Source organism: Barbatula barbatula, assembly GCF_947034865.1.
Source record: "Barbatula barbatula genome assembly, chromosome: 1".
NCBI lineage: Eukaryota > Metazoa > Chordata > Actinopteri > Cypriniformes > Nemacheilidae > Barbatula > Barbatula barbatula.
Window position 1 is genome coordinate 22,258,556 of NC_136766.1, and position 15,708 is coordinate 22,274,263.

The following is a 15,708-nucleotide window of genomic DNA, read 5'->3' on the forward strand; positions in this document are numbered from 1 at the left end:
AACAGCCTTTGAGAGTGATTTGTTCGTTTTTATCAAACGATAAGGCCACATCTTTCACTGAAAACATCTCTTATTATCGAGTCTTCATGACATCCACGGTCACAGAGGTGTTGCATGATAACTATTTATGGCGCTTTGGGCGTTACATTGTTTTCACGCTTTGCTTTCAATGCACAAAAAAGCAAACAAGGTGAAATACATCATACGCGCCCAATTTGCAAGTAGGGCACAGATGAATTTTTGTCTGTATAAAAAGAATGTCACCCAAATGAATTGCTCAGGTTCTTCTTTTCGTTTTGCGATAAATAGACGTTTTGCGACAGTCCCACCCGTTCAACCTGAATGTTGCTTATTGGAAGTCTCGTGCCTTTCTCAGGTTTCTAAGTGACAGTAAATGGGTCAGAAAAGGGGAGGGGGATGTTTTGATAGAGAAAGCGACCTTCATGATTGGGCGTATGCCACCAACACAGCTATTTAAATAAATCAATCGAAAGTGCAAAGCGAAAGTGAAGAACTTCTCTTGTTTTCTAAACACCAGCAATCAGTTCAACAACAAGGAACTGCATTGTGGGATATTTGTTCCTTTTGGCTTGTTTGTGGAGTATCGAGCCTCAGAGCCGAGCTTATGTGAGTAGGCAATGTTTTCCTAGTGTTATGTATGTGGGCAGATAATGCGTTTCAGAATTGTTTGTGCCTTGAAGTCAGAATCACTGAATGAGCTACATACTATCAAGCCAAGTCTGTCGATTGCTTACGACCTAGTATATAGCCACCATCAAAATAAGTAGCATTACAGATATCGCAAAATAATATTTTTTGAACATGTTGTATCGTTATCTAATCGTTTTTGTGCACCCTGTTGAAAGTACACGATGTTAAAAAGGCCACACCCACTTATAACGTCATATGGCCTTTATTGCTTCAGTGTGTTTCTCGTTTTCACGCGAGTCACGGTAAGTTTGCACGCTCCCTCTTGACTGATTCCATTCAGATCTGTGTGAACTGTTTTAGGATGGATTTCCGTATTTTGTCGCTTTTCGCTTTGCATATGAACGTTTAATGTTGATCTTCGAAGCGGACTTCAGTCCTTCTGGACCTGTATTACTTGTGTTTCATCTACAAACAATCTGTACGTTTTCTTCTTCGCCCACACAGAGATCCTGCTGGATTGAGAGGCGTTCATAGAAAAACTCGTCTTCAACATGTCTGGACCAGGTAATGGTATTCTTTTGTTTTCTTTCATAGAAAAACGTTTGCATTGAGTGTTTGTGTTATAAAAGAGCAACAGATAATGATCAAAACAGAGATATTCACAATGTGGTCTAGCTACATTGCACTGTCATTTTATATGACATTAGTATCATTTATGTTGCAACCAAGGTGGGTATGATACTGGTACTGGTGAAAATGTAACTTTCCCCAGAAATCACCAGGAAAGGAATGCAGGAAATAAAGACAAGGGTGGCAGTGTTCCACATTCACTGATTCCAGGCTGTGCATTTTTAACATCTTGTGTTACATTATGAAATTGACACATTTATCCTCTATTTCCTGGATTAAGCTTTATCAGGGCGGGATTTCTGTTTCACCCAAAAAAAAGAAATTTCACTAAGCCTCAACAGCACAGCATGACTTTCATGTACCTCTCAGTTTTCTGATCATAGATAAAAGAGGTCAAATAAACAGGTTCTCATCAGCGCAAGTCATTGCAGGTGCCCGGATGTTTGTTTTGTTTAATATGACTCACTAGAGACCACTCCCATTCTTTGCTACACTGGTCACCATTTTCTGATAAACTGACTTCATAACTCTATTAGGATGGGGCTGACCGTCGCTGATGGTCTTAAGAGCAATTGTTTTCATAACAGAGGAATTTTGGCTATTGCAGACAGACACCGTTTAGACCATTTATATACAAAAGGGAGTGAGTTAAACACATACATTAACCTCTGGTTTATTTTCACGTGGAAATCATTTGTCCAAAGCATGCATGACTGTAGCCGAAACCCGTCAGACGTGATTTCAAAAGGGCTTGGCCCATCCTTTGTCTTTTAGAATGACCTGAACGGCAACGTGTGTTTATACTGGAATTGCAAGACCTTCTACTATGCTAAAGGTTATGTTCTCTACTATACTAAGGTAGATTTAACCCCCAAACCAGAAATCTAAATGGTTTACTTGGCGAGGGCAATGGAATAAGAGCAACTACTATACAAAAGGTGTGTCCTGTTTACTGACATTGCGTTTAACTGGGGATATAGAGAATGTGCATTAGTTGATCATATTGCTTTATTTGAAAATTGATTTAAACCGCTATTAAAAGTGTGTAAATCCTTTTAAATGTTTGCATCCAAGTCTAAAATAATCGGATCTTCATGTGCTGGCTTTTGTAACAAAACTACATTTCTACGACCAAGGGCAGTTAGCATGATGGAAGCAACTTTTAATTCTAAGTGGTAGGTCTTGAAAATCGAATTAGAAACGATTAGGTCTGTAGATGCAATGTTGGTCTGGTTTGCTAAGCAGTTCAGACAGCTCATGCAAACACCCAGTGAAACAAAGGATGAAACATGATGGATGTGAAAACGTGCTTGTCTGTATCATTCATCAGTACGTTTCATACCTTTATTAAAGTAAGAATTGTATATGGTAATGAATGCAACACATCACATTAGTGCAAATCCTAATGGTTTAGCTTGCGTATCTCATAATGAAACGATTCCCGTATGTTGGTGCACTCCACGGGTAGTGTATGGCTAGAGGGGTGTACTCGTTGGTCATGTTTGCAATGCATTATTAAGTCTCTTTCACATGATGAGAGTAAAGCAACTTCATCGAATCCTATTAGTATAGAATGTCATTTAAAGCTTCTTGCGTTTATCTATAATGTCTTTAAGCTATATTAAACATAAAAATGTATATCTGTGCATTTATCTGTTTTGTGCACTCGGACTGCTAATATTATATATAAAGTGTTTTAAGTTTATACGCCCTAGCTTTAACGTGATCGTGTCACTGTATCATAAAAAATTACTTTAAAATACACTGTTAACGTGGAGTGTAACTCCTTAATATTTGTTGGTAAATAAGATATCAAAATCTGCTAAGGTGGTTTCTTTTTTTATTGTAATTAAAATACGATTATTTGTTCATTTATAATACCAAATGTGAAATGTTAAAACTTAAATTGTGAAAACGTAATAAATGTAGAACTTTAAAATGATCCAAGGTCAAGAAATACAAAGTATTACATTGCGCTGTAACCAATATTAATAAATTAGACTTATAAAATGCTTACCATAAACAGGTGTATTGTCCTTCACCAATTTTGTAATGGGTTGCTTTCAATACTACTCATGAGATTCTAATTGAACCAATATTTTAGATAATGTCAGAAGCACTGCATTTTCTGAAACTGAAAGTGTGATGCGAGTCTGACAGGAGGGATTTTGTGATGTCTTTCCAGCACAACGCGCTGCCTTTACTGTAACGTTTATTTTCTCTATATAATGCAGAACCAAAACAGACAGAAGGAATAAAATGAGCCGGAGAACATCATCACTGGATTTATTATATGCAGTTCAGTCTTTAAAATCAGCAAGTACCTGCCTCAGGTTGCTGTCCCATAAACGGTACAAACCTTATATTAAGACCAAAACAGTAGTACTAGAGCCCCTTCTGAGCTGCGAGGTGTTTTTAAATTAAGATCTTAACTTTAAACGGGGTTAATAAGGTATTAAGCTTGTTTCATTATTTATATGAAGACATTTTATCCAAACACTGTTGTTAGACTTCGATACTGCTGTAACCAGAACATCGTTTACCCTGCGTTGAACGATGCGGAAGTCAAAAACCCGGAAGCATAAAAAAGGCATTTATATATAAATAATAGCTGTGCCACATCTTTAATTTTCTCCTTCTAATGTTTCTTGTGTTTTTGTTTGACCGATAAACAGATATGTCCATATGGTTATAGATATGCTGTACAGCACACTATATTCTCACAATAAGAGAATGAACTCTGTTTATTCATATAACAGTATATGTTAGTAGTAATTAGATCAGTCACCACTATCTGTAAAGTGTTTTAAATGTAGTCTGGATGAAATGCTTTATAAATGGATGTAATGATTATAGTTGTCTGCATACACTCTAAATCTTAAGAGCTGAAAGTCTCCAGGGATCAAATGGTTTTGTTCAAATATTTTATTCACGACTGTTAAATGAGATCTCATAAAAAGATTGTGCGCAGAATTGTTGTTTTCCTATAGACCGTTAGCTCTTTATTGATTGTTTAATGGAAATGGTTTCTAAAATGTAATTTTTATTAAACACTTACCAGTCAATCTATTATTATTATTATTTAAAATAAAACAGGTTTATCTGCTTAATAAATGCAGTATACACTCTTAAAGTATACTTTTAAGGTGCGATACCATAGAACCATTTTTGCCATAGGACCATCAGTTTTACCTTACCTTTCTATAATCTGAAGATTCTTTTTTTTCAACACAAAGGTTCTTTGAATGTTAGTTGTTCTTCATGGAACCATTTTGTTTTAGTTAGAGCTTTATTCCACTAAAAACCACTCCATATAGTTCAGGTAAATCAGCAAAAGTAAAATGAGGCAAAAAGAGTTCAAAAGCTGAGATCTTTCTTGTGGAGTTTAAGACCAGCTCAATAAATACAGAAGTATTGGTCTGCTGTTTGCCATCTGGGCAGATCCGCTTTTACATTTACCCTGGTTTTAAAGGCTGATTTGGTTATCTGATGACCTAAAGTGAATGTGGAAAGTATTTGAATTCGTTTAGCCAACAATACATGCAAATAAAGAATAACAACCCTTAAATTAGTTTTTGGACAGACCGAGCTTCCCAAACTTCAGAGGGGTAAGGTCCCCAAAAACATACAGTACCAAATGCACAAAGGCCCCCATGTTTTTAGTCTTGGTCTTTAGTCTTTAGTCTCCGATAAAACACCATGGTAAATTTAAGTAAATTCTCTCATTGCAAAAAATGATCAGTATGTATTAACCGTTTATAGGGGCTTGTCAATTATATACACTACAGTAAAATTTTCTGGTCCACACTACATACTGTTTACACAAGATTTAAGGGTGTGACAAAAGTTGCACTGTCAGTTCACGGGCTATTGCATTAACAGTCATTACTCATAACCTCCCTGCAATACTGCTATGACCCACAGTTTGGGAAGCAATGTCATTTTAATAGTATTACAATTCTATTATCAACACTGGTAAAATTGTATTGAAGTTAAATTATAAATAGTGAACGTATGTCCTATTTTTTACCAATTAAAAATGAACATTTAACCAAAGGTATGACAACAATGTAAACCGTATTAAATCAGCAACCTAACATTGTCCAATCTTCCAAACAAACAGCTACTGTTACTTTAGTGCATAATGAGGTTATTTATCTGTTCGGATTAGATCACAATACATTGCATACAAGCACCCCAATGGTGAGGCATGGTGGAGGAATTTTTATGGTTTGGACTATAGTTTGCAACCCTAAACTTCAAAAGCTTGATGTTTTTCATTAACAGTTTTTTAGTCATCTGATACTTATTTAAAGTTCAAAATAAGCTGACTCGTGATAATAACAAGTAAATCAACAACAGAGGGGCTGAGACTTCTGACTTAAAGCTACAATCTGAAAAGCACTATATATATATATATTTAGACAGTATATAAGTGTGTATATATATATATATACTGTATTTAAGAAGGCAAACATATACACATAACTAAGCGTAACCCCAACATTCCTCCAGGCAGAAGGGAATACTACTGAAATTGCCTGAAAGTTGACACGCTTTGTATTTTTTACCAGGCTATTCATCCCCAAACCACCCTCCATATTCCATGCCCCAGCCAGGGGGGCAGTACATGCCCCCCTATCCCATGGGAGGCTATGGAGATCCTGGACACGCGGCCCCACCTGCTGGATTCCAAGTAGGGTACAATTCAGCTCCAGACCAGACTATCATGTACCAGCCTGGTCCAACAACCAGTCCATCTCACCATGGTACAAAAAAAGTGTTGTTTACAAATGAGTGCTCTAGAAACGGTTTTATTCATGCAGTTACAGTATATCCTCATGGTAATTCTACTGTATTTCCATGTGTCTTGTGCAAAATACATATGCTAGACGACTGGCAATAGAAAGCGTGCAACTACATTACCCCTATGCCACGTCTTAATGGCTACCGATCAATTTCTGCATTGATTTTGACATTTTGCTTTTCCTTTAAAAGGAAAAAAAATGGTGACTTTAAGGCTCGTCAATCATCTAGTCATTTAATCTCTCATTCACCTGCTTTAAGTCAAAGCTGCTTCTAGGTTTCTAAGACTGTTTTGCTCTTTATTACTTTATGCGAGGACTCACTTTTATTCCTTATCTTTATAATGGTATACAATTTTCATTCGTCCACCAGTTTTTGGTATCATTTAATATTTTGTTTTATAGTGCATACCTTTTGTTGTTTTTGCATGTGCTTGAAAATAAACTAAATGTATTTACCTAGTTAAGTGTTCCACTTAAATTGTATTTAATAAAAAAAAATTTTTTAACTATTACACTAAATAAATATTGGTGATGAATATTGTTACTGTCTTTCCCATACTCTTCTCTAGCACCTGCACCAATGTCGGTTCCTGCTGGAGTACCACCTGGTCTGGAGTACCTCACTCAGGTGGGTCTTACCTCTATAGTTCTCCTTTTTGGCATTTAGCTCGTCAGTAATGTTTTTAAAGGTTTTATAAGTATAGTTTGTGTGTTGCAGATTGACCAGATCCTTATTCACCAAAAAGTGGAGTTGTTGGAAGGTGAGACTTCATTTATTTGTTGTTGCATGTTCATGTACATAACAAGGACAGAAAGTTCACTTTTACATGGTTTGTGACGGCTGAGAATGAAACAACATATTTTAAGACCAAAGGAAAATATGAATATGCAAGTGTTCTTTTTTCTTAAATCTTGTTATAAGTTTTAAACATCATACTGTGTTATCACATTCATAATTAAACAATTACAGTGAAGGAAAACTATTTGATCCCCTGCTGATTTTGAATGTTTGCCCACTGATAAATGAAATGAACCTTACAATAAGCCTACCATTAGAATTATTGACTGATCATTTCATTGTCAGTCGGCAAACATTCAAAAGATGAGCAGGGGATCAAATTCTTTTTTGTCCCTCACTATATGTAAATAAAAAGTTTACATTTAATGATTTTCATCATTGATGGTTATTCATGACACCTGCTTTTAATTCAGCAGAACAACAATATCTGGAACATATTTCAAGACCTTGGAATATTGTGATTAGCCAATCAGAATTTAGTATTTCAGATAACATTCAAATAAATGCATTTAAATAAATAAATTAGTCCATAAGGTCACTAGAACACATGCAAAGCATAAAACCTGAGACTTACAGGATTGTGCTGATATTTAATATTAGATTGTGATATTCTAAATATCACACGCGACATTGAAAAATCTGAAATTCCCAGATAACAACAGCTTAATAGTAATTACACATGGTATCTCGGATGCTGCAAATCATTTTGACAGGCCAAGTTTAATGTTATAGAAAAAATAAATATGTATTTTACTTACTTTTATATTTACAAAAGGTTAAACCAAATTGCCTTTTCCACGTCTTGACTGACCTTAAAACCGAAAGCAAACGTGATCTTCTCGCGGAAGGTCTGTATTACTTTATTAGCTGATTTTTAACGAATAAAGCAAATCAATATTTAATGTTCTTGTGAGGCACGTAGCCGTGTAATAAGCTAGATAATGTACAGACAGCTGACTGTTATCGTAGAATAAACCCCTTACACAGACACCTAAAATGAATGGCCGTTTGGAATTGTTTGATTTACGTATAGAAAATAATTTAATTGCAGATTAAACTTTTCTGTGTGTTCTTTTGTCTTCTACAGCAATCATTGGCTTTGAGACCAATAACCAGTATGAGATCAAGAACAGCCTTGGCCAAAAGATCTATTCGGCCAAAGAGAAAAACGACTGCTGCACACGCAACTGCTGCGGCTCACTGCGCAGCTTTGACATGAAGATCAAAGATAATACTGACCGAGAGGTCATACGCCTCATCCGACCTTATCGCTGTGCCACCTGTTGGTGCCCATGCTGCTTGCAAGAGGTAGAACATTCCCATGTCATATGAATACTGATGTAAAGCTAAAAGTAGAAATGGGCTTATGAGTTATAAATAGCATGGAGAAGAAATGTACAAACAAGGGTCAATCTTCACTCAACAGATACAATAACAACGTTCTTGTGGTGTATTTAGTTTATGTACACACATCAGCTTAATGTTTGCTCAATGTAGGCATGTTAGACATTTGTAATACATGTAAACAGAAAGCTTATGTTCTCACTAAAAAGATCTGATTGTATCTGTGCTGCTGAACTGTTACTCTTGAGATTTATGTAAATATTTCACCTTCAGCTCGAGGTCCAGGCGCCTCCGGGAACAACAATAGGATATGTAAAACAGGACTGGCACCCTTGCTACCCAAAATTCTCCATCCAGGGACCGAACAAAGAGACATTGATGAAGCTCGAGGGGCCCTGCATGGCCTGTAATTGCTGTGGTGACGTGAACTTTGAGGTATGTTTTTTTATGAAAGCTGATATCAGTTCCACGTTTCAATAGTGTCATACAGAAAAATATTGCAAATTTAGTTGAGTATGTTAAGGTTGTGCCTTTTTACAATTGCTTATTTGTTAATGTAAAAATTCATACAGGTTAGGGCTTAAGTTCTGCTCTTTTGACAAGTGCAGGAAGGCAGAATTAGTAAAATTGGCTAAAAACATCATTTATATTTTTTGTGCATTTTAAAAGCACAAATGCAACATAATACTGTCAAAACTAGTCCTAGCAATTATCGTCACAGTCTACAGTTAAATTCTAAAAATGCTTGAATCTCTTTACTGCACATGCATGTTTATTCAACAAGTGGATAGCAAACACAAATGTGTGCCATCATCCTGATTGTTTTACCTTAAATAAATCACATGACTAAACAGAAGCAATCTTCGTCTCCAAAAAAATGCATTTTTCATTTCCAGTTGTTAATAAATTTGTTAAATTCAGTGCTGTCTCTGCACTGGAAGGCAAAAATATAGAATGAAAAAAGATTACAGGACAGGGACCTTCAAGGAATAGAATTAAAGGTCTCCCACCAAAACTGAACCATTCAGCTGCGTGCAAACTTGTATATAAGTGACGCAACAAATTCACAGCGCGTGTTACAATGGCAAGTTTGTTTTAATAATGTGATTAAAATAAAAATACTTGTATAGAAATATATAAAATATAAATGTATATTACAAATGTACAATCAAATACAATGCTCACTATATAGTTAAAATAACATTAGCTGGCTTTCCCTTACACTCACATGAATGTATTTATTTTCTTTTACTGTACTATATTCAATCTGTATTTCACTGCGTTGCATTGTTTACATTCTTTTTACATTTTTCAGAACATCTAGGAACACTTTCGGTTTCAATGTTACCAGGACATTTATCTTTGTCCACTAAAAAAGCCTTCTATTAAACAGCTACAGTAAGATACAGACAAAACAATTGACGGGTAACATTACCGCTATTTTAATCCTTTTTTCTAAAATCAAATTACACTTAGAATTCACCTAAATAATGTATCATACAGTAGGCCTACATTTGAAAATGTATAAGAAGTCTTTAATATTTGAATGCCTATTATTCCCTAATGCAGCTGTGTTGTGTCAGTGCTTTGAGGAAGGTAAAGTAAATGGGGGACAGTACAAAACCCTTTAAAGGAATTAAATATGTGACCAAAGATCAAGTTTAAACTTCAATACAATATTCCCTTCTTTGTTCTGTGACATGACTGTTTGATAGCCTGTTGTTTGGAGACAGCGCTTATGTGAGGATTTTCCTATCCTGACCACAGAACCACTTCAACATGGCCCTCAGAGTCAGGATTGAGAACCCTCAGTAGTCAGTTGAAGTATAAATTAAAAAAATCTAAGTTCACATACTGGCATTTTTTATTATTAGCCTTCTTCAATTAGAATAAGCTTCTCTAGTGCATTTTGTTCACATCTCTTCTGTAACCTATGGAGGTAGACACTTCAGTTTCTGGGGAAGGTTGTGAAATGTCCTTCAATAACAGAGACAACAGTAACGTAAAATATAAATCTTCACATTCACTCGTGTGCCATATTGAATAGAAGCCTACGGTACATTTATCTATTTAACTCTGTCAGAGCACACCGATAGTTTCTCTTCATCATGTGCTTCACCCTCATTAATTAACGTAAACTAAATGATTACTAATATAAGGCAGGATATTATCATCCATTGTGCGTGGGCAATGGGCAAACGCACACATATTATACACATACATCGTATACTATTATTACTGTAGTATTGACCTTACTATAGTTGACTGTATTAAAGTAAACGGGTGTACTATAGAATAGTTTAACTTGCGCATTAACACAATCGGCAGTGTTTCTGAAAGGGTTCTCTCTTGCGTAGACAGGAGAAACATTACTCCGTGGCTGCAATACATTTTTGTGTTACTAATATATAATTTCCTGAGAACCATATGGAACTCCATCTATCCATGCTGAGCGAGATTGGTTTTGCGACGCCGACATCACTCGTTCATGCGCGTGAACTAATCTTCGATTGAGTTGACAAAGAAACTCCATTGCTTCATGGTACCAACCAAGCTTGATCACCTTGGTTTGGTTTTGTCAACCCAAAACTAATCATGTAACACCGAGTTTGTTTAGCTACATTCACGGTACAGGCCCCAGGTTTCTCACCCTATTTTTTTGTTGTTTTTGTTTTAGCTTAAAGGCAAGGATGGTGGAAAGCCTATTGGCCGCATCAGTAAGCAGTGGAGTGGCCTGTTAAAGGAAGTCTTTACTGACACTGATAACTTTGGCATCCAGTTTCCTTTAGACATGGACGTGAAAATGAAGGCTGTCCTTATGGGTGCCTGCTTCCTTGTCGTAAGTATTATGTTAATGATGCAATATACTCTTTATAATAATAGTATGTTTGTAAAATACATAGTAAGCTTAGATATATCAAGGATCTCTACCTAAATGGTACCCTGACTATAAAGACTTTTGTTGTTTGTGAGATTAGCAATGGCGATTGGCTATATAAATGTGAAACTAAAAAAGTATAGATGTTATCATTTGTATAATCTTCAAGAAATCCTTTTAATTGTAGGCCACCATTGTTGTTTGCATGACGTGGAATGGTTGCAACCCATTTTTATAATGCTCTCAATGTGAGAAACATTTTCTGTTCAGAATCGTCTTTTGACTAGATCAAAAACTGAAATTGTGGTTGACAGTCTGCCATATATTGGTATGTCACCCATCTACCAGCGTTACAGTCATGGTAGCTAAATGTATCTTACGTACATTATTTTGAATTCTCAATTTCCTATGTACACTGCTCAAAAATATTAAGGGAACACCTGATCATCACAACATAACACAAAGTCAGTTAACCTTCAGGGATATCTATCAACCCATTAAGAAAGCATAAGTGATTGTTTTGGTGCAAATAAAAGTCAAAACGTGTACACTGGAGAGGCAACAGCAAGGATGTTCTGGGAAGGATCATCCTCAGAGGGTCTCACATACCTCCACATGCTATTACGTATCGGGATAAACCCCTCAGATCTTTAGCTAGTGCAGTGCAGAGCCCTCCTGGTGCATGATAATGCCCACCCTCACGTGGCCAGAGTCTGTAGGCAGTTTCTGGATGATGAAGACATTGATGCCAAGGACTGCCCCACGTTCCTCAGACCTCAATTCAGTCGAAAACCTCTGTGATCTCATGTATCAGATGCCTTCAAGTAGCACCATAGACAGTCCAGGGGCTCACTTATGCTCTGATCCAGGTCTGGGAGGAGATTTCACAGGACATAATGTGCCATCAAATTTTCATCTCAAATCGCAATGTATCAATTGCACTTTGTATTTCAGCGCCAATGCAGTTTAAAATGTGTTTTTGGAAGTAAAAATACAAATTCTTGTTTGTGTTTCAACTGACTTTAGTATTAGAAGGCAGTTTTGACATATTAAGGGTGTACGTAGTCATGGTCAACTTTGTTAAATGGCATTTAAAGATATGATCGGCAAATGTATTGTTGATATTTGACAGCGCACCCCAAATCCGATATTAGAATGCACTCATTCACACTATTTGTTTGACACACCGATTTTTATTTTCTTTCCTCTTTCAGGATTTCATGTTCTTTGAAAAAGTTGGAGACAGCAACCAACGCAATACTGTGTTTTCCTAGAGCGTGAGAAGGATGTTACCATGCAGCGACCAGTCAAATGAAAGTGCTAAAGTAATATACCACATTTACTGTGACCGATATGTTATCATGATTGCCTGTTAACTGGGTGCCTTTTAAACAATCATTGCATACTAAATAACAAGATATTGTTACATAAGTACATGCATCTTACATTTAAAGGATTTTTGTCTTTTAAATAGTTTTCTTTTTTTTCAGTGGTCACATACAACCTATACATGTGTCTAGCTATTCTAGGTTTATGTTATGCAGAAACCATATTTATCTGCTGTTAGTTTTGTGTAAATGATGATAAAAGCCAGGAATTTTATGCAACAGTGCTTGTTCAAAGCTCTTTAGTAAAGCTATTTTCTTTTTGCATCCTATCAGGTGTCTCGGCCAATCGGACCAATGTCACATTACAGCTTCTTGCTAAATGTTCTTTTCACTCAGTTATTGCAGACAGTGAAAGGTTGTCAAACAACAGTGATGAACAAGTTAAAAGGCAAAATTTTACAACAGGGTTTAGTTGATAAAATAACATATCATAACAAAAGAATCAGCTTTTACCAAATCTTGGTTATACTTCATATCGACTGCGTTCATAAACTACAGTAGGGTACAAATCTAATGAATAACCTAGATTTATAAATGCTGTAAAATTAAGTTAATGACGCTTGATGCCTTAATTAATGTGAATGAATATAACATAATTTTCACAAGCATAATTATTTCCCTATTTTAACCGTATACTTTTAAATGTGTTGTTTATAAACGCTTTTATAATTTATTATAAAATTATAGCATTTTATAAAGAGCATTTTTTTTATTTTCTACAGGCTGCATGCATGAAATTAAAGCTGCAATCCAAACTTTTTCCTCTCTATCACATCTCAGTTTTAAACATTGCAAGTTACTTTACGTACTTCTCTTTGTGTGTTTAAAGTAACTGCCATTTCCTGTGAAATCTGACAAGTGCAACCGAATAAAATCTTTTATAAACCGAATCGTGGTAGAGTTAAACCCTTTCAACACTAAAGGTTTATCTACTTGCATAATAACAGTTTTTATAGTTATGGATTGCAGCTTTAAATATTGGAGCAGAAGATTATTTACATCAAATGATAAAGAATTAAACAAGCCAAATCAGTTTATCCTGAAACTCTTCCTCAGACTAGACACACATTTAAACATAGGTGCCTAAAAGTGTTTTTTTTGAGTAATGCCATAGAAAAACCATTTTCTTATTCTTTTATGGTCAAGCTATATGACAACACGTGTTCTCTTTATCAGGTTGAACTGCTGAGGCGGCCAAAGGTCATTAAAGTCCAACTGATATTGAGTCTTAATATCACTGTTAGTGTGATATTACTTTTATAGAAGTCTACTAAATTCTACACTGAAAAATCTGTAAAATTAAGTTTTTTACAGTGTTTTTTAGATTTTTTTGACTACGGTAACAATCTGTAAATTACAGAAAAAGACCTCAAATTTACAAGAAAATATGTCATTTTACAATGAACATTTTTGTTGCCAGAAAGAAACTGCCAGAATTTTTTACAGTGTTCCAAGACATTAATATCAGGTTATTTTTAGATCACAACATTCCAATAATTTCTTATCATGGATTCCAGGTTTCTATAGATGTTACATTGTGTTGTTCACAACACACCCTGACGAAGAAACATTTAGGTGTGTGGTCACAGTGAATAAACTGTTACAGATGTACTGCAACTGTTGTTTTGCACTTTCATTAACATAGAAGTCAATACCATCTCACTGAAGGTGCATATGTTAGCTGCATTAGTAAATAGATGTTTCAAATACTTTGTATCTCCATTAGTAGAAGTTGTAATGCACATATATTTACATACACAAGCATGTATTTACTTACAGTATATTTAATGCATATATGCTTATGATAGTTTTTTGTTCGTGTGTAATGTTATACATAATACATTATATTATATGTTATGTTGGTTTGTACATTAGAGTGTATCTAGAATAAGTCATGTGCCCATGTAAAAACTTTCTCATATATAGCCATATCTGTAGTGTCAAAGATAAAACAATTATGCTGTTCAGTATGAAGAGAATCAAATAAAAGATGAATACATTATGATGGGTTATTACTTTGGTTTACCTCCTGACTTTTTTGTCGACTTATTCTGACAACCGATTGTTGCCATTAAAAGTGACTGTCCAGGGGCCATTTCAGATAGGATGTTTAGTGAAAACGTATTAACCCTGAGATGAGGGAAACTCGGTTTCAGAATGCGAGGTATGTCAAACAGGAGAAAGCGAGTTAAATCGAGCCCATTTCTAAAGGAGAGATCCTTAATACTCAGAGTCAGTAACCATGGTAACTCTGTGAACCTTACCTGGTCGGAAGCAGGCTTCTTTAGTAAACCCAAAGTTTCTTTCGATCTCCTCTCGCTTTTAAAGCGCAAGTGGTGTAACCCATTCATTAATACAGTAAATTATGGCACACATTTTGATCACAGACACCTTAGTGAGTAATACGTCATATGTGCTTTTATAGAGGATTCAGTATGAAGAGGATGCATTTATTCATAGGGATGTACTTCGATTTCAGGAGAGCAATTTAGGACCCGAGTGGAATTTTGTAATTTCCCTGTGCATTTTTTATAAAAAACTATAGAGTTTTTTTTTAAAAACATATCCATCCATCCCTACAGCAATAACCTCATCCATCATACGTATTTTACATCAGAACTTAATTTTCTATGGACGATGAAAACTTAATAGTGTATAAATGAATAAAGAAATGTATAAATACAGACATACATGCAGAAATTAAGAGATAAAGAATTAATTTGATGTGCAGCCATTGAACTCAAATCTGCTCCGAGCAGGATTCCAACCGACACTTTTTTATTGGTACATTTATACATTTATAAAGTCATTTTCAGCATATCAGTAAATCCACTGCATGTAGAACGGAAATTGTGCCTCGCTCTCAAGTGCTTTCTGCCGCCATCTGTTCTGAAACCAAAAACTCATAAACCAACTCTGAATTCAAGATTTAACCTAGAGTTGGTTGAACCTCCTTATTTAAAAGGGCCCCAGAAGCCTTGTAAAAAATATGTATAAAATCCTTACATATATAAAAGCCCATCCATTGTATAAATTGTTTAACATTATTCTTTATAATTCAGTTTCCCCTTCAACATTTCACAATGTGGACTAATATGTGACCCTGGATGAAATTGAGATAAATAAATAAGCTTTATAAAGCTTTATAAATAAGCTTTCCATTGATATATACTGAACAAAATTATGAATGCAACACTTTAGTGTTTGCCC

General features: G+C 35.4%; 1 protein-coding gene across 7 annotated transcripts; it reads left to right on the forward strand.

Moving 5' to 3' along the window:
* Positions 1-230: 230 nt before the first annotated feature.
* On the forward strand, positions 231-14,512 carry LOC306899251 (phospholipid scramblase 1-like). Of its 7 annotated transcripts, XR_013787177.1 has the most exons (11): positions 924-953; positions 1,156-1,215; positions 5,856-6,050; positions 6,659-6,717; positions 6,808-6,850; positions 7,664-7,736; positions 7,976-8,196; positions 8,506-8,667; positions 10,910-11,071; positions 12,325-12,435; positions 12,772-14,499. XR_013787177.1 is itself a non-coding variant. In XM_079465377.1 (10 exons), exons 3-10 carry the CDS (start codon positions 6,048-6,050, stop codon positions 12,382-12,384), a joined length of 783 nt encoding a protein of 260 aa, XP_079321503.1. In that variant the 5' UTR covers positions 924-953; positions 1,156-1,215; positions 5,856-6,047; the 3' UTR covers positions 12,385-14,512. The 7 variants fall into 7 exon arrangements, 4 of the variants coding, with proteins under 4 accessions (XP_079321500.1, XP_079321503.1, XP_079321501.1 ...); XR_013787175.1 differs by lacking the exons at positions 924-953; positions 7,664-7,736 and adding an exon at positions 332-627 and having other exon boundaries at positions 12,772-14,511; XR_013787176.1 differs by lacking the exon at positions 7,664-7,736 and having other exon boundaries at positions 12,772-14,508.
* Positions 14,513-15,708: the final 1,196 nt, after the last annotated feature.

Coding starts and splice junctions, on each gene's coding strand:
- LOC306899251 (XM_079465374.1), top strand. Junction 6,718..6,807: donor GTCTGGAGTACCTCACTCAG/GTGGGTCTTACC, acceptor TGTGTGTTGCAG/ATTGACCAGATCCTTATTCA. Junction 8,197..8,505: donor GCCCATGCTGCTTGCAAGAG/GTAGAACATTCC, acceptor TTTCACCTTCAG/CTCGAGGTCCAGGCGCCTCC.